At 47.3% G+C, this 26,829-nt stretch overlaps 3 protein-coding genes across 22 annotated transcripts in view; 2 read left to right on the top strand and 1 right to left on the bottom strand.

Annotated features, from left to right (window-relative positions):
• Positions 1-4,277, top strand: part of DAP3 (death associated protein 3) — a 30,167-nt gene extending 25,890 nt beyond the window's left edge. For both annotated transcript variants that reach the window (XM_027830262.3, XM_007068086.4), the window contains exon 14: positions 3,903-4,277. In XM_027830262.3, the coding sequence (XP_027686063.2) occupies positions 3,903-3,988 (86 nt within the window). In that variant the 3' untranslated portion in view covers positions 3,989-4,277. The remainder of the gene's footprint in view (positions 1-3,902) is intronic.
• A 594-nt stretch (positions 4,278-4,871) lies between these two features.
• On the top strand, positions 4,872-13,868 carry MSTO1 (misato mitochondrial distribution and morphology regulator 1). Of its 7 annotated transcripts, none has more exons than XM_027830272.3 (14): positions 4,872-5,072; positions 5,651-5,780; positions 6,077-6,146; positions 6,780-6,855; positions 8,437-8,491; positions 9,631-9,772; positions 9,932-10,049; positions 10,144-10,278; positions 10,574-10,726; positions 11,894-12,025; positions 12,350-12,534; positions 12,901-13,005; positions 13,117-13,232; positions 13,524-13,868. In XM_027830272.3, exons 1-14 carry the CDS (start codon positions 4,956-4,958, stop codon positions 13,760-13,762), a joined length of 1,773 nt encoding a protein of 590 aa, XP_027686073.2. In that variant the 5' UTR covers positions 4,872-4,955; the 3' UTR covers positions 13,763-13,868. The 7 variants fall into 7 exon arrangements, with proteins under 7 accessions (XP_027686073.2, XP_027686074.3, XP_027686076.2 ...); XM_027830273.3 differs by having other exon boundaries at positions 5,051-5,072; positions 13,527-13,868; XM_027830275.3 differs by having other exon boundaries at positions 5,069-5,217; positions 13,527-13,868.
• A 73-nt stretch (positions 13,869-13,941) lies between these two features.
• The window catches only part of LOC102944330 (GON-4-like protein), a 48,064-nt gene continuing 35,176 nt past the window's right edge, over positions 13,942-26,829 (bottom strand). For 7 of the 13 annotated variants that reach the window (XM_037883321.2, XM_037883320.2, XM_043534992.1 and 4 more), the window contains exons 24-32: positions 26,426-26,623; positions 25,803-25,946; positions 25,163-25,306; positions 24,589-24,708; positions 24,124-24,237; positions 20,714-20,921; positions 19,007-19,835; positions 17,103-17,205; positions 13,942-14,656 (exon numbers count right to left, since the gene is read on the bottom strand). In XM_037883321.2, coding sequence (XP_037739249.1) covers positions 14,507-14,656; positions 17,103-17,205; positions 19,007-19,835; positions 20,714-20,921; positions 24,124-24,237; positions 24,589-24,708; positions 25,163-25,306; positions 25,803-25,946; positions 26,426-26,623 — 2,010 coding nt within the window. In that variant the 3' untranslated portion in view covers positions 13,942-14,506. Of the gene's footprint in view, positions 14,657-17,102; positions 17,206-19,006; positions 19,836-20,713; positions 20,922-24,123; positions 24,238-24,588; positions 24,727-25,162; positions 25,307-25,802; positions 25,947-26,425; positions 26,624-26,829 lie in introns of those variants that run through there. The other 6 variants (XM_037883324.1, XM_043534994.1, XM_037883323.2 and 3 more) reach the window with 5 other exon arrangements.

The following is a 26,829-nucleotide window of genomic DNA, read 5'->3' as shown; positions in this document are numbered from 1 at the left end:
ACATTATCACCAAGCATAAAGAAATGCATATTTCATCAAACACAAACCTTCTCTTCCCAATGAATTTTTTTCTTAAAAGGTCATATTTAGATCCTGAAATGAAGGTAATCTTTTTTGGGTTATAATTAAATAGAAAATAGCATTGCTGTGTCTTGCAATTGTGACAGGGTCGGGCCAGATGGCTACAGGAGAGTAATAGGAGGCAGATATATTAGCCCCAGGCTAAGTAGGTCCCTTTTCCCTGCTGCCATGAAGCTCCAAGGCGAGCAAATCCACCAAAAAGCAGAAGACCCACCAAGGTAGAGGAGGAACTTTGTCACAACTGGTGTAAGAAGTGGGATTTGGTATACACAGCGTGGTGGAAAGAGGAGGGTGTTGGGGGGGGGGGGAAGAGGGGGGAGGGTCTATTTTTATTTTTTTTCACCACAATGGAGGAGGTAGTGCGGGCCAGCAATTTGCTGCAGAAAATGACACAGGAGGATGATGTAGAGGCATACCTCCTGGCCTTTGAGAGGACAGCCCTGCGGGAGGCTTGGCCCCGAGAACAGTGGTCTGGCATCCTCGCTCCATTCCTGTGCGGGGAGGCCCAGAAGGCCTACTATGATTTGCCTGAAGAGGCTGCGGCAGACTACCCCCAGCTGAAAGCAGAGATCCTGGCCAGATCTGGGGTAACAACCGCAGTGCGGGACCAGCAATATCATGAGTGGAGGTGCTAGGAAAACAAAACCCTGCGCTCCCAATTATGACCTCATCCATCTCGCACGAAAGTGGTTACGAACTGAGTCCCCGAGTCTGGAGGACATGCTAGAGGTTCTTGGCATCAACCGATACCAGGACGTGTTTTCAACCAAACCAGGCTGGACAATCAAAGCATATCACCACATTATCACAGACCCTGGGGAAAAGGTAACTTTAAGGCCCTATCGGGTTCCAGCAACAAAAAGGGAGGAGATCAAAGCAGAGGTAAAAAGGATGTTGGAGCTGGGAGTCATTGAAGAGTCCCACAGTCAGTGGTCAAGCCCGATTGTGTTGATGCCCAAACCCGATGGCACCACTAGGTTTTGTAATGACTTTCGCCGGCTGAATGAGAGATCCAAATTGTGCCTAGCTGTGAAATGGGCCATGGAAACACTATGTTATTACCTTCTGGGATGATGGTTTACCCTTGTGACCGACCATGCACCCCTCCAGTGGATGCAGCGAAATAAAGAGAAGAATGCAAGGGTGACCAGATGGTTCCTGTCCCTACAACCTTTCCAATTCACCATACAACACCGGACTGGAAGCCACCATGGCAATGCAGATGGCTTGTCTCGAGTACACTGCCTGACGTCCCAAGTTGCCCAACCCTATAGTGTTGGGGGGGGGGGGAGGAATATGTGACAGGGTCAGGCTACAGGAGCGTAATAGAAGGCAGATATATTAGCCCCAGGCTAAGTAGGTCCCTTTTCCCTGGGTAAGGTAACAGGGAAGGTTTCAGAACAATTAGGAACCTTCTGGAGACAATTAAGACCACATGCTGATTAGAACACCTGCAGCCAATCAGGAAGCTACTAGAATCAATTAAGGCAGGCTAATCAGGGCACCTGGGTTTTAAAAAGGAGCTCACTTCAGTTTGTGGTGTGCATGTGAGGAGCTGGGAGCAAGAGGCGCTAGGAGCTGAGAGTGAGAACGCGGACTGTTGGAGGACTGAGGGGTACAAGCATTATCAGACACCAGGAGGAAGGTCCTATGGTGAGGATAAAGAAGGTGTTGGGAGGAGGCCGTGGGGAAGTAGCCCAGGGAGTTAGTTGTAGCTGTCGCACAGCTGTTCCAGGAGGCACTCTAGACAGCTTCATTCCACAGGGTCCTGGGCTGGAACCCAGAGTAGAGGGTGGGCCCGGGTTCCCCCCAAATCCTCCCAACTCCTGGTCAGACACAGGAGTCGTCGACCTGGACTGTGGGTTCAGAAAAACAGTCAAGCTGAGGGCTGCCATCCTATGGGGATGTAGGATAACAAAGTAAAACAGCTACACTAAACTTTAGAAAGGGAGACTGCACTAAAATGAGGAAACTAGACAAAAGGTCCTAAAGTCAAAAGCAAAGGAAGTGAAATTCTTAGATATGGCATGGATGCTACTTAAAACAATATAAGGCCTGAAATAAACCAGTGTGGCTCAATGACAAGGTTGAAAACTTAGAGAGACAAAGTGGGTGAGGTAAAATCTTTTATTGAACCACCTTCCCTCACCCACCTTGTGTCTCTAATATCCTGGGACCAACACCGCTACAACAAGGTTCAAAACTTGGAAATCTAACCTTAATGAAGCCAATAAACAGGAACATAAATTACAGCAGGCAGAATGTTGAACTACTCAGATTCCTTCAGCATTCTAAATGAACAGTATCAACTCAAAAAAAGACCTGGACACCATTCTGGGGTAGTTAATGAAGAGCTTGGCTAACTGCAGCTGTGCTCTAAAAAGCAAACTGTTACAATGCATAAGGAATAGGCTGGAGATTAATACAGAAAATATGTTATAAGTCAATGGTTTGTCTCTTCTGGAATACTGTGAGCGGTACTAATCATCCCAACACAAAAAGGATATTGTAGAATTAGATGGTTTTGAAAGAAGGGTAATTAATTATATCAAGGGCCTGGAAAAACACACGTGAGGCAGATTTAAAAGACTGGGATCACTTATCTTAGAATGGAGATAAATAAGGGGGAAAAGGGGTGTATTTTAATAAAAAATAATCAAGAGCAGAGTGGGAGCTTCTGTTGTTTCATAACAGCAGCTATTCAGTAAAAGTGAAGGGTGACAAATTCAGAACTAGCTGTGGAATTCAAGAATTAGCAAGAGTCAAAGAGGGATTGAACACTGATAACTTTTGGATATTCTTGTTATAGTTAATATTGCCAAATTTTGGAAGGGATATAAAACCACCTGCTTCAGGTTTTAAGCCAATGGCTAACTATTATGACTAAGTGGGAGTGATGGGGGCAACAAAGGCCTGTAACAGGTCGCTGACAGATCTAGATCAATTGGTAAACTAGGTGCAAACAAACTATGTGTTTGAGGATGACTAAGTGTAAGCATCTAGCAACCAAGAATGTAGGCTATACTTTCAGGATGGAGGACTCAATCTTAGAAAGCAGTGACTGAAAAAGATTTGGGCGTTGTAGTGGATAGTCAGCTGAACATGAGCTCATATTGTGATGCTGTGAGTAACAGGGCCATTACAGTCCTTGATTGATAAAGAGGGGGCTCTCAAGTGGGAGTAGCAATGTTATTTTACCTCTGTGTTTGGCACTAGTGGAACCACTGATGAACTATTGCATCCAGTTTTGCTGTCCACAATTCAACAAGGATGTTGATGAATTGGAGAGGATTGAGATGGGCCATGAGAACAATTAAAAGATTACAAAATGTGACTTATAATGATAGACTCTAGGTGCTCAATCTATTTGGTTATGAAAGAGAAGGTTAAGGGGTGACTTGATTAGTTTGTAAGTATCTACAAATATTTGATAATGGACTCTTCAATCTTAGCAGAGAAAAGTATAACATGATCTAATGACTAGAAGTAAAAGCTAGGCAAATTCAAACCAGATATGAGGAGCAAATAGTGGATAGTGAGGATAATTTGAAACACTGTACCAATGGTTGGGGTGGAGCCTCCATAACTGACCATTTAAAAATGAAGATTGGATGTTTTTGAAAAAGAAATGCTCTAGGAATTCTTGTGGGGAAGTTGGATGGGGCTGTGTTATACAGGGCATCAATGATCACAGTGGTCCCTTCTGGCCTTTGAATCTATGAATTTTTAATAAAGCTTTCAAGGCCAGTACATTGGAATGCTAATACAACTGAAGAACTTGCTGATGTGTTGACAGGGTTCCTTTTCTCTGTTTGTTTCAGCCAGAACAGAAGAAGGGAGAAAGGAACTGCTGTTTCTCAGCAACTCCAACCCCTGGCAGCTGGAACGGATCTCTGCTTATCTCTAACACTAAGGCATCTTTGCTGGCAGCCACTGCTGGCTTTTAATAAGATCATATGTCCCCTTGGCTGCTTCGCTAGGCAGAAAGAACTGAGCTGTCTTTCCCAGCCCTGACAGGGAAAGACTTTGTGGAAAAGCTGGGTGAGGAGGAGAGCTCTGCACTAGCCGAGGAGGGGCTGCAGGGATAGAGGGGGAAAGAACAGGGTTGGGGCAGGGCTTCTGCAACTGACCCTGTCAGGGTTTCTCTAGGAGAAGCTGTGATGAGGCTGCACCAACAATAAATGGAGAGCGGTGTAGGTCTGTGCTGTCTGATGTTGAATGAGCAGGGGGCTTGCGAGCAGTCTCCAGCTGTTCGCTCTCCTGCCTACATGTTCTGTGGTACTGGTGGGTTGCGGCGGCCCTGTGGGGAGGAGATGTCTCAGGCCAGGTGGGGCTGGCGGAGGGTGTCACGGGGCTGGTGCTATAGGCAACCTGGAGGGAGGGAACGTCTCAGGCCAGGCGGGGGTGTCACAGGGCTGGCGCTATAGGTGGCCTGGAGGGAGAAGATGTCTCAGGGCAGGCGGGGGCGTCACAGGGTTAGCGCCATAGGCGGCCTGGAGGGAGGAGATGTCTCAGGGCGGGCGGGGGTGTCATGGGGCTGGTGCTATAGGCGGCCTGGAGGGAGGAGACGTCTCAGGCCAGGTGGGGCGGGCGGGGGTGTCACGGGGTGGCGCTATAGGCGGCCTGGAGGGAGGAGACGTCTCAGGCCAGGCGGGGCGGGCGGGGGTGTCACGGGGCGGGCGCTGTAGGCGGCCTGAGGGGAGGGGGCCGTGGGCTCGCGGGGCAAGTGGGGTCTCTGCGCGCGCAGGCGAAAGCGAGGTCTCGCGAGCTCCCAACCCGTCCGACGGTGGAGTCTAGGGCCGGGGCGGCCCAATCGCAACCGGCGCGAAGATTGACAGCCGGCGAAGTCGCACGTGACTGCGTTGCTAGGTTACATGACCCGGTCGCTGCTGCGCCGCTTCCAATCAGGAGATGGCCCTCCTACATTTTGCGGCATTAGTTGCGGATTGGTGAGACTCTCAAATGACAAGTACTTCAGCCAATGGGACCAAGTAAGTAGTCAAAGCCCCGCCTCCAGCCCGTCCCGGGGCTAGCGGTTGAAGTATGTTCGAGGCGGGCGGGAGCCCGCGGGCGGTGCTGACGCTGCAGCTGGGCAGTTACGCGGGGTTCGTGGGCGCGCACTGGTGGAACCTGCAGGTGTGGAGCCTCCTGGTCCTGTCTCGAGCCGCCCCCACGGCCCGGCCCCGGCCCCCCCCCCCCACGGCCCGGCCCCGGCCTGTGTCGCCCCCCCCCACGGCCCGGCCCCGGCCTCGGCCTGTGTCGCCCCCCCACGGCCCGGCCCCGGCCTGTGTCGGCCCCCCCCCGAGCCGCCTCCCCCGCCTTGACCGAGACCTTCCCCGGCGCGGGCCCGGCCCGCCTTGCGGCACCCTGCCGCGCCCGCCGGCCGAATCCCCGCCCAAACGCGCTCCCCGGCCTCGCGTTGCCTGCCCGGGCCATCTGATCTCGACGCCGGCTCGCCCGGCCCCTCCGGCCGGCGGGAGGCCGCTCTGCGGGGCGTGCTGGGGACTGGCAGCTCCTGGGGCCAGGGGCGCGGCCTCCTGCTCGCACCGACCGTCTCTCTCCGCCGCAGGATGCTGCGTGGTGCCGTGACTCGGAGGCGCCGGGGCGCGAGATCTGCCCCGATGTGCTGCACCGCGCTGGGCGGACCCTCGGCCGGCAGGAGACCTACACGCCGCGCCTCATCCTGATGGACTTGAAAGGTGGGCGGGGGGCTGTTCGCCGGCGGCGTGAGCGCGGCCCTCCTGCCAGGGGCCCGGGGAGCTGCCGGGCGAGGACTTTGCCCAGTGGGGCGGGCATCCCACCAGCTCGTGCGTGGCTGACTCTGCCCCAGCCCTGGATGTGGCGCTAGAAGCAGCGCTTCACCCGCTGCCTGTGCAGGCTCGTGGTGCCTCAACCTCTTGGGGGCGGGGTTCATCTGGGCTGGAGAATACGGTGGGCTTTCTTACTGTCTTTAGCCCCAAGTACTGCAAACCCTGTGACCTGTTCTCTTGTGCAGCAAGCCTCAATTCTCTGAAAGAAGAGGGATGTTTATATGGGGACATGAAAAGAGACACCTCGGTAGCTTGGTGAGTGTTACCATTTGTTCTTTCATCCTCTTAGCTGGAGAGGTTACTCTGCTGCAACAGTGTGGGGTGGGGTGCAGCAGGGCGCTCGGGTGCGGGGTGCAGGAGAGGTTTGGGTTGTGGGCTCTGGCCCAGCGATGTTTACCTGGAGCTGCTCCAGGGTGGCAGCGGCGCACAGCAGGGTCAGGGCAGGCTCCCTGCCTGCCCTGGCCCTGGCCTCGTGCCTTTCGGGGAGGCAGCTGGCACCATGTCCCGGGGAGGGGGGGTGCGGAGGGCTCTGCGTGCCTGGGGTACCGCCCCTGAAGCTCCCATTGGCCGCGGTTCCCTGTTCCTCACCAATGGGAGCTTCAGGGGAGGTACCCACAGGCAAGAGCAGCACATGGAGCCCTCTGCTCCCTGTTCCCCAGCGGCTACAGGGACATGGTGCTGACCGCTTCCTGGAGCAGAGTGGGGGTGGAAAATCCGCGGGCCAGATCCAAAGCCCTGACAGGCCGTAGTTTGCTCACCCCTGTACTAGACTGTAAGCTCTTCGGGGGGACTGTCTTGCTACATGCATGTAGAGTTCCCAGTGCGACCTTGCTCTCTGAGGCTCCTTGTGCTCCTGTAGTACAAATAATGAGGGGATTTATTTTTCAGGCCAGGTAATCTGTCGACTCATCAAGAAGACCCTCCTGCAAAGAACCTTTTTCTACAAGACCTCAGCAAACTGGAGGTGAGATCCCAGAACTCAAGGTGTAGATACTGAATGGGTTTGATTTGTATCCTAGAACCAGAGATGCTAAATTAACAGAGTTTTGGTCTTGACAACAAGCTTTGTTAGATATAGTTGCTTTTCTTGTTTGTAGGTTTTGGTGTCTAGACCAGAGGTGGGCAAACTACGGCCCGCGTGGCCCAGCCCTCGGCTCCTCCCCTGCTGTTCCCCCTCCTCCACAGCCTCAATGCACCGCGCCATGCTCTGGGCAACCGGGCAGCCCAGTTGCAGAGCCCCGGCCTGACCCGGTGCTCTGGGCAGTGCGGCTGTAGCGCCGCCAGCCACTGGTGCTCCAGGCAGTGTGGTAAGGGGGCGGGGGGAGTGGATAGAGGGCAGGGGAGTTCGGGGGTGTGGTCAGGGGTGTGGATAGGGGTTGGGGCAGTCAGAGGGTGGGGAACAGGGGGGTTGGATGGGGCAGGAGTCCCGGGGGGGGGGGCAGTCAGGAATGAGAGGAGGGGTTGGATGGGGCGGCAGGAGGCAGTCAGGGGAAAGGGAGCAGGGGGTGGTGGATGGGGCAGGAGTCCGGGGGAGGGGCCGTCAGGGAACAGGGGGGTTGGATGGGGCAGGAGTCCTGGGGGAGCTGTCAGAGGGCAAGAAGCGGGGGGGTCAGATAGGAGGCGGGGGGCCAGGCCACACCTGGCTGTTTGGGGAGACACAGCCTCCCCTAACCAGCCCTCCGTACAGTTTTGGAAACCCAATGTGGCCCTCAAACCAAAAAGTTGGCCTGCCTCTGGTCTAGACCTTTCTACTTCCTCTACACCATGTACACATTTGCCCAGATCCTGTTGATCTTCCTGCTTGCTTTTTTGTAAAAGAACATGTGGTTGGAATTATTTCCCCCTTAAACCTTCCTAAGGCCTTTCTGAACATAATACCAGCAGAGCAGCTGACTTCTCCATGTCTCCAGTGACAATGCTCAAGGGCAGAGAGACTGAGAAGCTGCAGTAAAGGCAGGACTATCAGAGGGAGGCCAGTACACACAAGTGTAGATTCTGGATTTATTATTGGTGATGGGTATAGGAGGGAAAGCTATTCTTGCACAAACTGTGAAAAAAGTATAACTGTAAGTGGACCAAAGGCAGCCATTGGCATTGCACCAACAGTGTTTTGTTTTGTTTTTTAAGAGGGTTCAAGAGTTGTGAAAGGGTCTTTTCTCTAATGTTCAGCTGTCTGTGCAAATCAAAGGTCTTCTGTTTTGATGTGAAAGAAATGGATGAAATGTTGTCCAAATAACACATCTCTGTACCTTGTGTTCTACAAATTCAGGCTGAAGATCTAGCATTAGTGTCCTTGATTAAGATCGCATTCCTCCCCTAGTGCCTTGCAGCATGCATCACAGTACTGCTGTTTGTGTGAACCACTTTGGGGTCGTTCAGGATAAAATCACTAGAGAAATAAATGAGACTTTATGAACGTACAGTGTACCATAGAAGCACAGATGTAGAACAATGTTCCCAGCCCCTTCCCACTATATTGCCCTGTTATCCATTTACAAGTGAGGCAATGCCATAATAAAACCTGTCTCGGGGCTTTTTATTGCAGGGAGGCACGTCCTCTGATGGAGACTTCAGTCCCAGAGCTCTTCCTCTCAGTAAAGGTATGTAAGTCTTCCATGCCTATATGTCTGTTTAGGTGAAAGATCACAGGAATGGAGAATTGTAAAGCGAGTGAAATGGGGAAGGGACTTCATTGCAGTCAATCATGAGCTTAGAGAACATAAGAATGTCCATTCTAGGTCAGACCAAAGGTCCATCTAGCCCAGTATCCTGTCTTCAGACAGTAACCAATGCCAGGTGCTTAAGAGGGAATGAACAGAACAGGTAATCATCAAGTGATCCATCCCTTGTTGCCCACTCCCTGCTTCTGGCAAAACTAAGGCTAACCACCATTGATGGACTTATCCTCCATGAATTTATCTAGGTTTTTTTTTAACCCAGTTATAGTCTTGGCCTTCACAACAGCCTCTAGCAAAGAGTTCCACGGTTGACAGTGCGTTGTGAGTAGTAGTACTTCCTTTTGTTTGATTTTAAACCTGTTGCCTATTAATTTCATTTGGTGACCCCCTAGTTCTTGTGTTATGAGGAGTAAATAACACTTTTTACTTTCTCAACACCTGTCATGATTTTATAGACCTCTATCATATCCCCCATTAATAGTCTCTTTTTCAAGCTGACAGGTTTCAGAGTAACCGTGTTAGTCTGTATTCACAAAAAGAAAAGGAGTACTTGTGGCACCTTAGAGACTAAGCTGTAGCTCACGAAAGCTCATGCTCAAATAAATTGGTTAGTCTCTAAGGTGCCACAAGTACTCCTTTTCTTTTTTCAAGCTGAAAAGTCCCAGTCTTATTAATCTCGCCTCCTATTTTAAGTCCAAATTCATCATACTCCCTCCTGTGGCTGCTTTTCTCTATTGATTGGTTTTGTATGCTGGTATTCAGCTCTAAAGCACTCTATTTAGCACAAAGTATAATTTTACGCACAGGTAATAGTTTCATAACAATGCTATCCTGTTGCTATGAATCTGTGACAGAGGCAAGGGTTTGGGATAATGCCATGGTGTGAAGGGCACAGGAAATAAGTGTGGGACTAGGTTACCAAGAGAATTGTGTGTAAAGTACTAGGGCCTTGGTTTAAAATCAAAAACACTTTAGCAGACAGCCTTGTGATCCCACTGTCTGGGTTATTAGAAGCTGAGTGTTGGAAGGTGAACCTTTATCTGTAAATGTTCTTTTTGCAGATGTATCTCAGCTCCCTAAACAGTTGCATGTTTCCCAGAAGGGTCACCAGTTGGAAGGCAGCGTGCAGGTTTGGTCTGATTACCTCCGAGTGCATCTGCATCCCAGAAGCATCTTCATGATACGTCAGTACAACTATGATGGGTATGTTTATTTTACTTCAAATGCAAACTGAGGCAAAGTGGTAGCTTCACAAAGGGGCATGGCTGCTGACTGCAATTTAGGGATCAGCCTAACTGGATACTTGCTAAAAGACACAAAAAGAGGGAGTGGAGTTAAATGCTCACCTTATCCTTCTTTTAGGGAGTCCAGTCAACTTGAAGCCTTTGGACAAGGTGAAAGCCTCCTGCACAACTCCACTTACCTAGAGGAGCTGGAAGATAGATTGCATTTCTACGTGGAGGAGTGTGATTATCTGCAGGTACATGGGGCTACATTTACCTGACCTGTTTGGGGAACTCTGCCAATTGAACTTTTGGTAGAAATTCAAACACTATTTGTCCCTTTTGGTGTAGGGTTTTCAGATTCTGTGCGACTTGAACAATGGATTTTCTGGAGTTGGAGCTAAGGTGACAGAACTGCTCCATGATGAGTATTCAGGGAGAGGAATCCTGACATGGGGACTGACTCCAATCATTCATGATGTTGGGGTAAGTATGCAGTGGAAAAAGAGTGTGCCTGATCTCCTGAAATTAGTGCACACATTCTGACTCAGACTGCTTCCTGTAAAACAGATATTGAGAAGGAAGAGGATAGATCAAAAGAGCATCTTAGTGCAGTGGGTACTGCAACAGTAGCTGCCCTTCTTTCTGCCTCACATAGCACTTTTACTTCCAAAGGAGCCTAAGGCCAGGACAGATTAATTTGGGGGCATCATGTTTAATTGCTAAATTGTTTAAGTGCCAAGCAGAGCTGTGTGGATTTTTTGGCATCTTTTGTCCGCAGGTGTCCTGGAAGGATTTTTACAGGCTGATGAACACAGTCCTGGGAATTGTCCATCTCTCCACTCACAGCTCACTCTTTTGCCCACTGTCACTCAATGGAAGTCTGGGACTCAAACCAGAAGCCCCTGTTACACTCCCATATGTACATTATGATGTGAGTATACACGGTCACTGACTGGGCACACAGACTGGAAGCTTTTGGGAACATTTTCTGTCTGGAAAGTCCTGACCACACTAGTGTATATAGTCAGAACTTTGTGCCAGAAGGACTAAATCCTCCCATGCTAAAAAATAAAGCTCATGTTCTATATAGGGGGAAGTTCTAAATAATAGTTTGTCTCTCCAGACCTGCCTAATCCTATCCCTAATGTTTGAAGTTGATTATGTAACTCCATCTCTGTATATTTCCTCAATTTTAAACCTACAGCCCCTTAGTTCTGGTCTGTCCAGTGACCTTGGTGATCTGTTTAATAACCCTTCGATTACTCACAGGCCTGAAGTATTTACCAGCTGTTTTCTGCTTGCACATGAGCCTACATTCCAATTACCTTTGCTGCCATTTACTGCACTCTCCATTTTAACTCTGGGTTATGGCCCTTTACATTAGTTGTAATAATTGCAGGTTCCTGAATTGTCTCACACACTTACCTTGTGTTGTAGGTAGAGCCCTGCCTGGATACAAAATTTGTATACACAGCTGATCAGCAAGCATGGTCTGTGGATATAAAGCAGATATCCACAGATTTGCAGGGCTCTAGTTACAGGACTAAAATGGATTCATTCACATGATTGAATTCAGTTTGCAGAGTCTCAACTCTTGTTTAACTGGTTCAGTCCAAGGCTGGAGGTAATGCACATGGGTGACTGTACAGGAAATCTAAATTGGTGCAGAGTTGTAATTGCAGGCAGACACTGGCTCATTGCCTTCTGATTTAATCAGCTTTTTACAATGCTAGTTGAAGTGCAGAAAGCTCAAAACTTTGTAGATTCCAGGACTGGGTCTCAGTGACCTGAGCCCCTCAACTGGGAATGCACAGCAGAACCTATGGGATGACCATAACACTATTCTGTCATTTGAAAAATTACTAATGAGGTAATCAGCAATAGCAGTTTTTTTATTAAGATTTCTACTGCATGAATGTCAAGTCACTCAGGCTTTAAACTGTAACAGTTTGTATCCTTAGGGCTGTTTTGCTCTGCCTTAATCATTCCAAAGAGAAACTGCTTTTAGTTGGTTTAGTTAAGGAATGGAAGTGTCTGCAATTCAATCTTAAATGACCTTTTCCTCCTCTAACTTTGTGGTTCAATTGTTCTTCTGTAGGCCTCTCTAAACTATCACAGCAGTGCAATCTTGGCAACAGCATTGGATACCCTCAGTGCTCCATACAGGCTCCATTCCTCCCAGTTTTCCATGGTACAGCTTGCAGACACATTTAACAGCTCTGGGAGAAAGGTAGCGTTCTTCTAAAGGAAATCATTAGTGACCACAGTGAAGCTGGAGGGGCTGAATAGTGTAAGGTAGAAGTAATATGCTAAATGTGTTACTGTAGCTATTCTGTTTCATGCATGTCTTCTATTGAGCATTGTTCCCACAACTCTCACTGGCAGAATCTTTCGTGCCTATAAATTGAGGCTCTGTGTATGTAGATGTTATATAACATGCTGCATTGTCTGCTGGTGGTTTTGGATACAGATCTCTTGCAGGAGTCCCCCTGATCTCCAGATAAAGCTGAGATCAGATTATTACAGACATTTCTATTGGCCTGTTCTCTCTCAGGTTGTGGCTGCAGGGGCTGCTGTACCCTTTCCTATGGCATATGGTCAGTCTCTCCCAGATGCTTTGTGCAGCTACCAGCTTGCAGTGCCATGGACACCATTGTCTTCGTGTGGGGAGCAAAAGGACAGCTGCTGTTTTGCTCAGTCTGTTGTGCTGAGAGGAATTGGCAAAGAAAATAGTATCAGGTAAGAAACAGCTAGATCAAATGCCAGCTCTGAAAGACAGGTCCCTAGCCATGGTGATCTCTAACAATAGGGGCTTCTTAAGGGGGGGAACTCTGGCCTTTAAATCCTTACTGGTCCAAAAGAGCTAAAGCAGGCCTTCCACATATCCTAAAGGTTACTTGTCAGGTTATCACTTGACAGGCTGGCATCAATAAGGAAGAATCTCTTGTTACTAAGAATTACAGGACCCTTGCATTGTTCTAGTATGTGTGGCTGGTTTTAGATCAGGGTAGAACCATTCCTGGGCCCCTGTGGCTCAGCCACACAGTTATCAGCATCTTAGTTCAGGCACTCTTACAATATGCATTTACTCGTTTTTCTTTGCAGTAATCTTCCTCCAGGGTCACAACCCAAGTCTGCCCTACATGTTTGTGAAACTGGGGAGGAGGTTCTGGGAAGCTACTTACGTGCTCGGTGCCCAGGGACATTCAGGTTGGTGATATGCTCTGACTAGCCCGCTTGGGGGATAGGGTCCCTGATTGCTAATTATGAAATTTCTATAGTGAATTTTGGATAATTCTTGCTCCTTTGTTTCCTTGGCAGCACCTCATATTTGCTTCAGGGCCCATGTAAAGTGTTACCCCCATACCCCCAATTTTTCTCTGCTCTTGTAAACAAGCAAGGTTTCCTCCTGGACAAGCTTCCCAGCTGCTCAACGGGTAAGATGCTCTCTCACACCCCTGTATGTGAGGAAGGGGTTAACTCTTGTTTAAAAAAAAAAAAAGCTTGGGGACTTATAGAAGGGTGCCAGCTTTTGAATACCTCCCTCTAAAGCTAGCCATTTTCCAGCTGTTGGAGTAGGGCCGGTGCATGCCAATGGCATTGTCCTACAAGCGCTCTCAAGACCCCTTTCCCTGGTAGAACACTTATTTTAAAAGTAGAATGGGAAGGGAACATGTTGACATACTCTGAATGTGATAGATGTTTCAGTGGAGATGTTTTTTCCACAGCAGTCGAAAGCATCCCTGTCCTAACAGCACTACAGTCATCACCTGCTCTGTACAGTGCTCTCAACAGTTTATATAAGGAGCTGCATCGAGTGGATGTACAGCGCTGGGCTAGCTTCTTCTCTGCAGGCATTGAACTTTATGATTTTCAGGAGGCCCTACATGAGCTAAGAACGCTGTCCCAATGCTATAAAACAAGCTCGGAGTTTGATGAATCTGAGGAGGAAGCAGACTCAGATTAACTCTACCGCTTATCACTTTAGGAAGAAGAGAAACTTTAAAAAAAAAAAAATCAATGTTGAACTAGGGCACTGGCTTTTTAAAGAATAAAATGTTACAGCAAATTGACAGTTGTGCTGCATCTGTTCCATAAAAAGAGGGTGGCTTTAGACCTCTGTAATTCAAGTACGAGACTTACCAGTTTACATCAGCATTGTCCATTATTTATCACAACAGAATTATGCTTTAGAATGAGACTGAACAATAAACATGGATCATTTCAGCTTATAGCCTTTCCAGATATAAAAAGGGGACAGTAATGGAATTTACAAAATTTGAGAGTGGGAAAGCATTTACTTCATCTAACAAGACACATCTTATGATACAGTAATTACAAGTTTTTTATTGCTGTATCTGCAATAAATCATGAGGATGTTCAATTTAAATCTTTGTTACACAGAGAGGCAAGGCCTTGCCCTAGTGGAATCTTTTTAAGTTTGTCATGCAGGTCACATTTGCAGAATGAAAAGCTGCCAGGGTATTACATTATCCTATTAATTGTGTATCAAACATTAGACCTGTGCTCCTGTAGAATGAATTTAGTTGGTTATACATGTAGCAAGATTATCCCAAAAATTAAGGTGCCATTTTAAGTTACAGTCCTGTGCAAATATTCCTGCCTCCACCAGAGCATCCCTCTAGCAGCAAATGGGCTAGTACCTACATTTGTGATGTACTAGTTAGTTTGTCCACCAGCACAAAGGTGTTTAGTCATCCTGTTCTTCTTCAGAGAGGAGCAGATCCTTATCTGACAGCTGGTCAGTATTGCTGGTGCTTGTTGCATCTTCCTCATCCTCAGAACTTCCATCATAGGATGTATGGAAGAGCCTCATCAATTCCCTGAATCGATGGGAGACCTGACCATGGAGAGAGACTTGAGATTAAATGGCTCATGCACAGTAGGGCAGCTTGTAGGTCCCACCCATACATAGCACTAAGATTGGAAATTACTGTGAAAGCAGAAGCATTTAACACACTCCAATCCCATCACAGGAGAAAGAAAAGTAGTACCCAGGAACCATTTAAAAAATATTGGACACAAAAGCAGTTAAGTTACAGAGTTGAGCTAATTATCTAGTGCAGGGGTCAGCAACCTTTTAGAAGTGGTGTGCCAAGTCTTCATTTATTCACTTTAATTTAAGGTTTCGCATGCCAATAATACATTTTAACATTTTTAAGAAGGTCTCTCTCTATAAATCTATATATTATATAACTAAACTGTTGTCATATGTAAACAAGGTTTTCAAAATGTTTAAGAAGCTTCATTTAAAATTAAATTAAAATGCTGATCTTACGCTGCCGGCCTGGGGTTCCATTCACCTAGGCCGGCACCAGGCTGAGCGGGGCCTGTGGCCGGGACCCCAGACCAGCAGTGGGCTGAGCAGCTCAGCCTACTGCCAGTCTGGGGTTCCGTCCGCAGGCTCCTGCCAGCCAGGGTCCCGGCCCTGTCCACATAAAGTAGGTACCTACCTTCTCCCTGGTTCTAGCCATTCTCTTCCTATCTCTGCACTGAGAACAGGCCTGGGAGTGAAGGGTCTGGCTAGGAGCTAGAATGAGGGAGGGGGCTCAGGGTTGGGGCAGGAAGTTTGGGTGTGGAGTGCTTACCTAGGCAGCTCCCATTTGGTGCGAGGGGTACAGGTGGGAATGTGTGTGGGGTGTGCAGGAGCTCCTGTTTGGTGTGAGGGTGGGGATGCGGGGGGTGTAAGAGTCAGGGCAGGGGGCTGGGGATGTGGGGGGGTGCCGGAGTCAGGGCTGGGGTTGTGGGGGGGTTCAGGGGTCAGGGCAGAGGGCTGGGGTCATGGGGGTGCTCCCAGCCCCCTGCCCTGAGTGGCTCACAGCAGGGGGCTGGAGGGGATATGCCGATTCCACCCCTTTCTCCAAGGTCCCTGGAGCAGAGAGCATGCTGCAGCTCCACTTTTCCCTCTGTAGCAAGGGCCATCAGCTAATTGGCCACAGGGAGGGAGAGAAGGAGGGGCAGGAACCCAGCACACTGGGGGAAGCTTGCCTGTCCTGCAAGGAGAGAGCGGTGGGCAGAGAAGAGCAGGCCGGGCAGGGCAGGATTTTTAATGGCACGCTGCTGTCTGCCGGGGTAGGCGGACAGCAGTGTGCCATTAAAAATTGGCATGCGTGCCATAGGTTGCCGACCCCTGATCTAGTGTTAATAGCAAACAGTGTGAAACATCACAGAGCTCCCTCAAGGCAAAGCCTTTACACAATCAACCTACAGGGGATTTAGGCACATTAGACATTCAAGAGTTTAGGCTAGTACATGATGGTGGGAAACACCACAGGGGTCATGATATCTCTGAACAGTTCACAACTCTGCTAATGCACCATCCTAATTTCCAAAACCTTGTGCAATCATAGTCCCAGCACTCTTCTGCACAGACTGGTAAGCTATGCAGGTGGACTTTTTTTTCCATTTTGTGGCACAAGGTACGCTTGGCTCCCAGGCTAATGCAGTAACCATCTCTCAGTCCCTTAAGCCAGTGGTTTCCAAACTTTTTTTCTGGCGCCCCAGCTGAATAAAATTGTTGATGTCCACAACCCAACAGAGCTGGATTGAGGGGTTTGGAGTATGGGAGGGGGTCGGGGCTCTGGGGTGGGGCCAGGGATGAGGGGTCTGGGGCAAGGGCTTACCTCCAGCAGCTCCCGGTCAGTGGCGCAGCTGGGGTGCAGAGGCAGGCTTTGCACCTGTCCTGGAACTGCGGACCGCGCTGCACCCCAGAAGCGGCCACCAACAGATCCCGCTCCTAGGTGGAGGCACGCAAGTACCTCTTGCCCGCAGGCACTGCCTCCAACCTCCAGCTTCCCAGCCAATGGGAGTGCAGAGCCAATGTTGGGGGCAAGGCCAGTGCACAGAGCCTCGTGGCCACCCTGCCTAGGAGTTGGACCTGCTGCTGGCCACTTCTGGGGCACCGCACGGTGTTGGAACAGGTAGGGACTAGCATGCCTTAGCCAGACAGTACCGCTGACAGGACTTTTAACAGCCTGGTCAGCGCTGCTGGCCAGAGCCGCCGCGACCCAGTAGTGGGTTGCAACCCACAGTTTGAAAGCCACTACCCTAAGCAGTGGTGCTCAAAATTTTGTATTAGTGACCCCTTTCACACATCAAGCCTTTGAGTGTGACTTTTTTATATTTAATACTATTATAAATACTGGAGGCAAAGTGGGTTTTGGGGGTGGAGCGGACAGCTCAACCCCCCACCCCACATAACCTCGTGACACCCCCCCCCCAGTTTGCAAACCCCTTCTTAATAGCTTTCAAAATGATCTGCACCCCTCTCACATACAAGCACTTACCTCACTAGCAGTTTTATTGCCCAGTTCCTGTGAGATAGCACTGAAGGTTTCCAAGTGGGCTCCTCGCTCCTGGCAGGTTGTAAGAATGACACGATCGGCCTCCCTGTAAGCAATACATCACAGTTATGGACACAGCTTGGAGCAGGAGACTGACCCTACAGCCACCTCAAGTATGAAAAAAACCCACCAGTGCACTTCGGCCTGAGTCAGGGTGAGATGCACAAAGGGACTTAGGTTGTTACAATGCTGAGCATCACAGTGTCTAACTTTTAGGTGCCTAGAAAAAAAAGTCACAGGAACAACTCTGCAATCCCCAAAGCCCAAGTTAGCCACCTATGGAGGGCCTTAGACTGCACCTCACAAAGCCAGCACAATAGGCCAAGAATCACCTAATCTAGCCACTGGGAAATACAAACCAGACCTCTTTCAGAGATAGGTACCCAAGTCTGGGCTGCACAAAAGGCATCTAGCTCTGCTAGTGAGTCACACAATGGAAGAAGATTGGTGCTTGGCTGCTTAAATTGCATACAGGATTTGAAACAAAAGAGCCAGTGTGGGGGGGGGGGGGGGAGGAAGGGGGAGGAGAGGGGCAAGACTATCCTTGCAATCTTTAGCCTAGTGGATAAGGTACTCATCCAAAATGTAGGAGACACCCCCTCTCCCCCTCCTGAGGGAGAAGGGATTTGAGCAAGGATCTCCACCTCCCACAAGTGTGCTAGCCTCGGCCATGGAGTCACTCTTACATTCTCTAGCTTAGTTTAAGTATTCCATTGTTTAATTAACATGGAACTTCAATAGGAGAAACCGAGGGAGTGCCACATCAGCATAGTCCATACCCTAGTTGTTAGGGTACTAAACTGAGAGGTGGCAGATCCCTGTTCATATTCCTTCTCTCCCTTAGGAGGGCAGGAGCCTTGAAATAAGGATCAATAACATTGTGGTCGAGTATCCTAGCCCCTAGGCTAAAGATTACAAGGGAGATCCTCCCCGCAGGGCTATACTGCATGAACTCACCAGAAAGGGTGGATCTGGTAGGCATGCTCAGTAGGTCCCCTGCCTACAACTTGGGCAGCCACACACCTATCCTTCCTTGTTTATGAATCATGCTGAGGCTTAGGTGGGACACAGGTGTGTCCAGATGCCTATCATAGGGCAGTAGTGTATATGCATATGCAGGAGACAGATGCCTAGCTGTCTAGAGTGAGGCTGTAGCACACATGGCCCAAGGAAAAAAAAGTTGGGCACTGAGTAAATTTAGGTGCAAGAGTTAGGCAACAGCCAAGCAGGAGTTTCGTGAATAGCAGGTGTGCCTAGGACTTCAGCATCTTCATGGCTCTCACCCTAAGTCTCTCTCTCTCTAGTGGCCAGCTTCAGACAACGTGCTTAGCCTTTCTAGGGCAGGGGCATAGGCAGCGGGTCGCATAGGCAGGGGGAGGCGCTGCCTCCCCAAACAGCCAGGCATGACCCCACCGCCTGCCGTGATGCTCCCTGCATGCAGCTGTGGCTCCAGTAGTCCCCCAGGCTCTGAGTCCATCCCCCCAATAAGCCGGGGCTGGGGGCTAGACTCCCTCAGCCAGAGGTTCACACACTGCCCATGTGCAGGGGGGCTCCTAGAGAAAACCCACTTCTTTCAGCCCAAAGTATTGAACTTATTATTAGAACCTGCCTGAAACAAGGCAGTATGTTTAACAGCTGGGATGAAAAGTGTTATGCTGCTGTTCTGGGCTGCTCTAGTAAGAAACTAGACAGGAGAGCAAGAGGAAGATAGATGAGAAGACACAAGGAAAGACATCAGGAACAGGGGAGACAGCAAGATGGAAAAAAGGGAAACTGTAGCAGCTGAGAGATAAGCCACTGCAGACACAATATAACAGGAACATAAAATATGATGCACGAGCACATACCTGGTCCAGAGAACAACCTTCTCCCCAGTAGAGCTGACTTTGCTATTCTTTGCACACACGGTGGCTTCCATGATTTTCTGCTGCTGCTCATCCTCCCTTTGCCCCATGTCGGAAGGAACTGCTCTACATTCCAGCTCTTCAAACTGTTGCTGCACCTTGAAGCAGCAGTTACTTTCATCTGACTTTAATCTGATCTGTGATTCCCGGCCAAAAGGAGAGACTCCAATGCAGCCAGTACCATCTGCTTCTGATAGTACATGGTCACTGGGGACCTGCAAGTGGACATTCTTATCCAGTGTCTTCAGCCTGAGTTTTCTAACTGCTCCCAACCAATTCCTCCTCACTTCAGTTTTTCCTTCCAGAGGGAAAGATAATCTCTCCATTTCTCTTCCTCCTGATTTTGAAGGAGCGTGTCCAGGTTTAACTGATGACTTGAACTGAAGGGCTATCTTCTGTTGTGAACTCCTTCCAGGAAAGCGATCAGCTCCCGTGCAGCCTGTCCTTGTAGCTGAATCAGACCCTAAAACATGCTTGGCAAGGTCAAGGGAACCGTCTCCAGTCCCTCCATATCTCTGGTTTAATCTTGTCTCACTATCACTTCCTAGACCGTAAGGGTTGCTTTCGTTCTGTTGAGGCAGCTTTATATTAAATCCAGAGTCAGTAATTCCAGTTTGACTTTCTTTTGCAGTGTCCACGACAGCAGTGACCCCAGCTTTTGCAGAGCACAGAGGGCTTCCCGTAGAGCTCAGTTCTAGGACCCTGCTATTAGGCAATGCTCCTTCAGAAGAGACACCTCTGCAGCAGATCAACTGTCCTTCTAGTTGAGATCCTGCCCAAGAAACCCCACAAGATTAGTAGGAAGAACTTCTGAAGGATGGAGATTTTAGATTGGAGCACAAAGTGCTATAAACCAGAGAACATGGTTTTAACCTCTGCTGTGTTTTGCACAGATCACTCCCCAGTGCAGTTTCCCTAATTATGTTACTGTGTAAGAGTGCTGGGTGCAGAGGTAAATCACAGCTAGCGAGGCTCTGAATATCCTGTGCCTGTAAAAAGGTGTTGCACATGCTAGTATCCCAATGTGCACTAGGTGCTGCCTGCCCCTTAATACTTAAACATGGAAAACAAGATGGCATCTCCATATGTGCTAGGTACCATGGTACGCAAACGTAGAATCTTCTCCAGCAAGTTGTAATCCAACTGCATTTATGGACAGGAGGGGTATGCCGCCTTAGTGTATTTACACTGCCAGTCATCCTGTGTATTTTGATCGAGCGGGCGGGGATAGGGGGAGAGAAAAGAGAGAATAACTAAGTACCCTGGATAGATGGAACTGCAGGGAAAAGTGTGCTGGCAAGGAGAGCTTACCTAAATTAGTAATTTTGTGGAGGTGGCAGGAAGGCTCTCCAGTCCCATGGAGGGGAGAGTTCCACGAACAATCCATCAGAATAGTTTAGATTTGATGGATGTTTTTTGTCCAGGTGGGCTAAGATGACTGACATGGGGGCAGGTATACTTTGTAGATTGGGTATTTAGGCCACCTAGAGCCAAAGGGAGGCACATGGAAGGAGCTGAATTAACAACTATTTCTAATCATCCTCATTTTAACCTCAATGAATCTGTATTTAGACGACACTTAAGACCCATCCCAATTTGTCTGCAAAATTTACACAGTGACAGCTGCCCATGCATATGACCTTCACAGACCTGAAGCCAGGGAGTCTGCTTTCCTAGACATGGTTTTTGTTCTGCTCTGGCCATTCTCCACTTCATCCCTGTACTCCAGAGACTCCTCTGCAGGCTCCTTACATGTCCCAAGCTCCTTCCCTTCAGGCTGAGGGCTTAACTCTCGTTGAGTCAGGCTGTTAGTGAGCTCTTGAGAATCTTTATTTTTATAGGGTTTGCTATCACACACCTGCAGATCAGAAGAACTTCATAGATTACAAACAGACTCTCAGTGTATCTGACCAACCCGTAGCACCACAGCTCGTGTAGAATCATAGAAACAATGGGGCTGAAAGGGCCCTCAAGAAGTCCAGCCCCTTGAGCTGAGGTAGGACAAAGTAAACTTAGACCATCCCTGACACATGGTCTTAAAAACCTACATGATGGGGTTCCACAGCCTCCCTTGGAAGCCTATTTCAGATCTTAACTCCCCTTATCAATAAAAGTTTTTCCTAACATCTAACCTAAATCTCCCTTGTTGCAGATTAAGCCAATTACTTCTTGTCCTACCTTTAATGGACAGGAAGAACAATTGATTACCGTCCTCTTTACAATAGCCCTTAACATATTTGAAGACTGTTCTCAGGTCTCCAGTCTTCTTTTCTTAAGACTAAACATGACCTGTTTTTTTAACCTTTCCTCACAGGTCAAAGTTTCTAAATTTTTTTATCTTTTTTTTGCTCTCCTCTGGACTCTCTCCAATTTGTCCACATGCTAAGTGTGGTCCCAGAACTGGTCCCAGTATTGGCCTCCCCAATACGGAGTAGAGCGGAACAATTACCTCCCATGTCTTGCATATGACACTCCTGTTAATATATCCCAGAATGATATTAGCAACTGTATCACATTGTTGATTCATAGTCACTTTGTGAGCCACTATAACCCTCAGATCCTTTTCAGCAGTACTACTGCCTCCCAGTTATTCCCCATTTTGTATCTGTGTTTGACTTTTGCTTCCTAAGAGTAGTACTTTGCACTAGTCTTTTTTAAATTTCATCTTGATTTCAGAATAGTTCTCCAATCTGTCAAGATCCTGTTGAAATCTAGTCCTCTCCTCCCAAGTACTTGCAACCTCTCCCAGCTTCATGTCATCTGCAAATTTGATAAGCATACTCTCCACTCCATTATCCAAGTCATTAGTGAAACTATTAAACAGTACCAGACCGAGGACTGACCTCTGAGAGACCCTGATAGATACACTCTCCCAGTTTGACAGCAAGCCACTGATAACTACTCCTTGAGTACAGTGTTTCAACCAGTTGTGCACCTATTCTTAGAATAAATTCATTTAGACTGCATTTTCCTAGAACCCTCACTATCCCCCCCATCCAAACTCAGCCTTCAACTTGGTGGTTTATGTACTTTGTCTTTAGGAAACCAAACTTCTATATCCATGAGCAGATAAAGGTTCAGTTTACATAGTGACTAAGCAAGCTTCCTCCACACAGTCTTACCTCTGTCCTGGAAGAGCACAAAAATCTCAATTATTTAACATGGCAAAGAAGGATAGTAAAAGGGAATGGAAGGCGTATGGGAAGAGAAAGGTTAGCACAGTTAGAGCTCATAAGAGGGAGGTGCTTATTTTGGTGGTTCCCCTTTGGATTTTTGTTTTAATTAGGACTGTCAAGTGATTAAAAAAATTAATTGCGATTAATCGCGCTGTTAACAATAGAATACCATTTATTTCAGTATTTTTGAATGTTTTTTACATTTTCAAATATATTGATTTTAATTACAACACAGAATACAAAGCGTGTATTCTCATTTTGTATTTATTTTTATTACAAATATTTGCACTGTAAAAAAAACAAGTGTTTTTCAATTCACCTAATACAAGTACTGTAGTGCAATCTCTATCATGAAAGTTGAACTTACAAATGTAGAATTATGTACATAAAAACCCTACATTCAAAAATAAAATAATGTAAAACTTTATAGCCTACAAGTCCACGCAGTCCTACTTCTTGTTCAGCCAATCTCTCAAACAAGTTTGTTTACATTTATGGGAGATAATGCTGCCTACTTCTTAATTACAATGTCACCTGAAAGTGAGAACATGCATTCACATTGCACTGTTGCAGCTGGCGTCACAAGGTATTTACATGCCAGATGCACTAAAAATTCATATGTCCCTTGATGCTTCAACCACCATTCCAGAGGACATGCGTTCATGCTGATGACAGCTATGCTCCATAATCCAAAGCAGTGCGGACTGACGCATCTTCATTTTCATCATCAGGAGTCAGATGCCACAAGCAGAAGGTTGATTTTCTTTTTTGGTGGTTTGGGTTCCGTAGTTTCTGCATCAGAGTGTTGCTCTTTTAAGAATTCTGAAAGCATGCTCCACACCTCATCCCTCTCAGATTTTGGAAGGCAATTCAGATTCTTAAATCTTGGATCGAGTGCTATAGCTATCTTTAGAAATTTCACATTGGTATCTTCCTTTCATTTTGTCAAATCTGCAGTGAAAGTGTTCTTAAAACGAACATGAGCTGGGTCATCATCCAAGACTGCTATAACATGAAATATATGGCAGAATGCGGGTAAAACAGAGCAGGAGACATACAATTCTCCCCCAAGGAGTTCAGTCACAAATTTAATTAACGCATTTTTTTTTTTTTTTTTTTTTTTAAACAAGCATCATCAGCATGGAAGAATGTCCTCTGGAATGATGGCTGAAGCATGAAGAGGCATATAAACATTTAGCGCATCCGGCACGTAAAGATCTTGCAACGTCAGCTACAACAGTGCCATGCGAACACCTGTTCTCACTTTCAGGTGACATTGTAATTAAGTGGGCAGCATTATCTCCCATAAATGTAAACAAACTTGTTTCTCTTAGCGATTGGCTGAACAAGAAGTAGGACTGAGTGGACATGTACACTCTAAAGTTTTATATTTTTTTTGGTTTTGAGTGCAGTTATGCAACAAAAAAACCTATATTTGTAAGTTGCACGTTTGCGATAAAGAGATTGCACTACAGTACTTTATGAGGTGAATTGAAAAATACTATTTCTGTTCATTTTTACAGTGAAAATATTTGTAATAAAAATATAAAGTGAGCACTGTACATTTTGTATTCTGTGTTGTAACTGAATTAGATATACTTGAAAATGTAGAAAAACATACAAAAATATTTAATAAGTTTCAATTGGTATTCTATTGTTTAACAGTGTGATTAATCATGATTAATGTTTTTAATTGCGATTAATTTTTTTGTTAATCACATGAGTTAACTTTAATTAATCGACAGCCCTAGTTTTAATACATTACAGTCTGGAGACAGGAAGAACAAGCCTGGGTGGATTATCAGAACAGACACCAAACAATGGGATACTCAGTACAACTGTTCCTTCCCCACACCATCCCAGTGCTCAGTCCCTTCAACTGACCTTACAGCTGGAATGGCTGCAGGTCCTCCTCTTGCTCTTCTTTAGTTTGGGGTCACTGCTCCCTTCATGGCAGGAGCACAAACATTCCTTCACCCCATCCACCCACTCTGTCTCCTGGAAATAAACACACCAGCTGACATGGACTTTCCTGATCCACACAGAGCACTGCACAGATAACACATGCATACCAAACAGAAGCAGATCACAGGCTGGCCAGACCACAAAAAGAGCCAGAGCAGGGCCAGTCTGACAAACCCCAGGGAGAACTAAAGCAAGTAAATCGCCAACAGAGATCAAAGCAGGTGAAGTTTGGGCAGAAGCATTTTAATCCCTTTCATCCTGTTGTCTAACACTTTAGAGACTGGGACCATTTCTACACAGACACATTTGTCCTCCTAGACATGTATTTGCCTGGAGTATGGAAGAGGCCACATGCTGTGGGCTATTCAGATATCCCAGTCCCACCTTGTCATTGTTCTGGCCTCCAATCTCTTTCCTCTTTTTATTTTTCGAGGCTGTGTGCATCTTGGGGGTTTCCTCCTCCTCTTCTACATCTGGTAACGACACCTCTTCAAACCCATCAAACTAAAAGAAGCACAGAGGCTGTGTTACCAGCACAGCAAAGGGAGCTGTCAGTAGACTGAGCTTTCATACTCTCTCCTACAAAGAGAAAAGGAGTACTTGTGGCACCTTACAGACTAACAAATTTATTTGAGCATGCTCTAAGGTGCCACAAGTACTCCTTTTCTTTTTGCGGATACAGACTAACACGGCTGCTACTCTGAAACCTCTCCTACAAAGGGCTTTCTTTGCATGAAGCCCCATTTCAGGGCAGCGTGACAAGTTTACAATCTTGTCAAAAGTAACAAGTGCTGAAAGAATTTGAAATTTCCACCCCGACCATTCCCAGCCACCCACAATCCCAGATCTTTATCCCATCTCTTCCTTTTTGGGTCTGTAGCCTCCCTATTAAGCCTCTCAATGTGAAGGATCCAAGCCTCCCTACTTCTCTCTCCTAGTTTAGAGAAAGGGTCTCCACCTCATACTCTTTCTCCTCTGTCCAGTTGATCTCCTCAAAGTCTCCCATGCGGCTGGCTGATGGACGTAAATGATCAAAGAAGATGGAGAATTCATCCTGCAGGTGGTCATGTCCTTTCAGCAGCTGCCACATCTGGGTCTTCAACTGTGGGAGAAAACTCTGGAGTAAGATAATGGTGGAACATGGCAACGACTTCAAGGTCTGTGCAACAAACAAGACCCTTTGCTAGAAACAAACACAAAAGCTCAGGCTCAGTGTTACCACCTGTACTGTAGTTCATTTTTGGATCTTCCAGGAATACTTCCAGGAATACTTGGAGTACTTCCAGGAATCATCCTGGCACTGAAGAATCTCCCCAGAAATTCTAGGCAGAGGTTACTTGAGACAAACTAAAACATCAACCTGCAAGGTGATAAAAGCAAGGTGGGAAAGAGAAGATACATAGGGGCCAATTAGCTGTACAATCTTATGGAGGTAATGATAGATCAGTTCTCTCTGCTCTTACTCCAGCTGGGGGTATATCTCAAGGCTGGTTACACCACTGCAATCTGAAAGTCAGAGGGGAAAGCACGATGGGGTATCTACCTCTGCATTCTCAGGGCTGGCTGAGGGGGAGGGGAATACATAGAAGTTTGGTTACCTCTGCAATGTCCTGCGGGAGGCAGTCTGCGCAGCTTTGCAGCACTTTGATGATCTTTTGATGGTGGGTGGGATTTTCAGCAAAGCAGATTTCCAGCTGCCTGAGGAACTTCCGGCTTTTGTCAAATGCTTGCTGCTCTTCAAACTGACCAGAGAACAAGGAGGACCTTTTCACTCCAGACACACCAATCTATATTTACAGGCATTTCTAATCCGCTTTGAGAAACTAAGCAAAGTATATATGCTCCAGCCAAGAGTTTTATAACTCACTTAGGACTGCGGACTGCAGGGCTCAAACAGAAAACTGCAGTGATTGGAAACTGGTTTCAAATCTCTAAAGGCTTAAGAGATGCAGAGGAGAAGTTAAACTAGGCCATATGTTTTCACTAAACAGTTCAGATTTTTAAATCTGCAGGTATTCCAAGTTACGGAAGGCTGTAGCTGTGCATCATGCTGCAGCATTCCTCAGCACTGTGGAAGATTTTATGGAAAAGTTAATTAAATAATTAGCACCTCCATCCAATTTATCCCTGCCTCTATACTTAATTCTTCCTCCATTCCTGCAAGGCTCACTACATTTGTCTTCTCAAACTGTTTGCTGTTTGCTTCTTCCCTTTTACTTACCAATCCACACTCCAGAGCTTGCTCAGGCAAAAGAAAGGCAGCAAAGTCTGTGAGCAGCTGCGGCCACTCCTGCAGCAGGGTCTGGAGAGTGGAATACAGATCCACAGCAGTTGGCTTGTGGGTGCTGGTCTCAAATTCATAGATAACACGAAGGAAGTCTTCATATTTCCCAGGCACATTCCGCAAAGCTTCGCGCACCTGCAAAGCACATCAGACAGTTATGAGACTTTCTCCCTGCTTATGAAAACTCAGGAGGAAAGAAAAGTTAATTCAATAGCTTCTTCAATATTCAGCACTTATACATTACTTCACATTTTCAAATTGCTGTATCAACAAACAAATTATTCTCTAGATTCAGGAGCGTGGAATGATCACAAGAGACAGAACTGATCCCAAGTGAGTTA

This window comes from Chelonia mydas, chromosome 24 (assembly GCF_015237465.2).
Source record: "Chelonia mydas isolate rCheMyd1 chromosome 24, rCheMyd1.pri.v2, whole genome shotgun sequence".
Taxonomy (NCBI): domain Eukaryota; kingdom Metazoa; phylum Chordata; order Testudines; family Cheloniidae; genus Chelonia; species Chelonia mydas.
The sequence above is the reverse complement of the archived record's forward strand: the minus strand, read 5'-3'. Positions and strand labels throughout refer to the sequence as shown.

Bases quoted from the DNA above. Each gene is read 5' to 3' on its own strand.
- MSTO1 (XM_027830272.3), top strand. From the start codon at position 4,956: ATGACCCGGTCGCTGCTGCGCCGCTTCCAATCAGGAGATGGCCCTCCT. The intron at 10,050-10,143 runs GTACATGGGGCT...CTTTTGGTGTAG, and splicing joins AGGAGTGTGATTATCTGCAG to GGTTTTCAGATTCTGTGCGA. The intron at 13,233-13,523 runs GTAAGATGCTCT...TTTTTTCCACAG, and splicing joins GCTTCCCAGCTGCTCAACGG to CAGTCGAAAGCATCCCTGTC.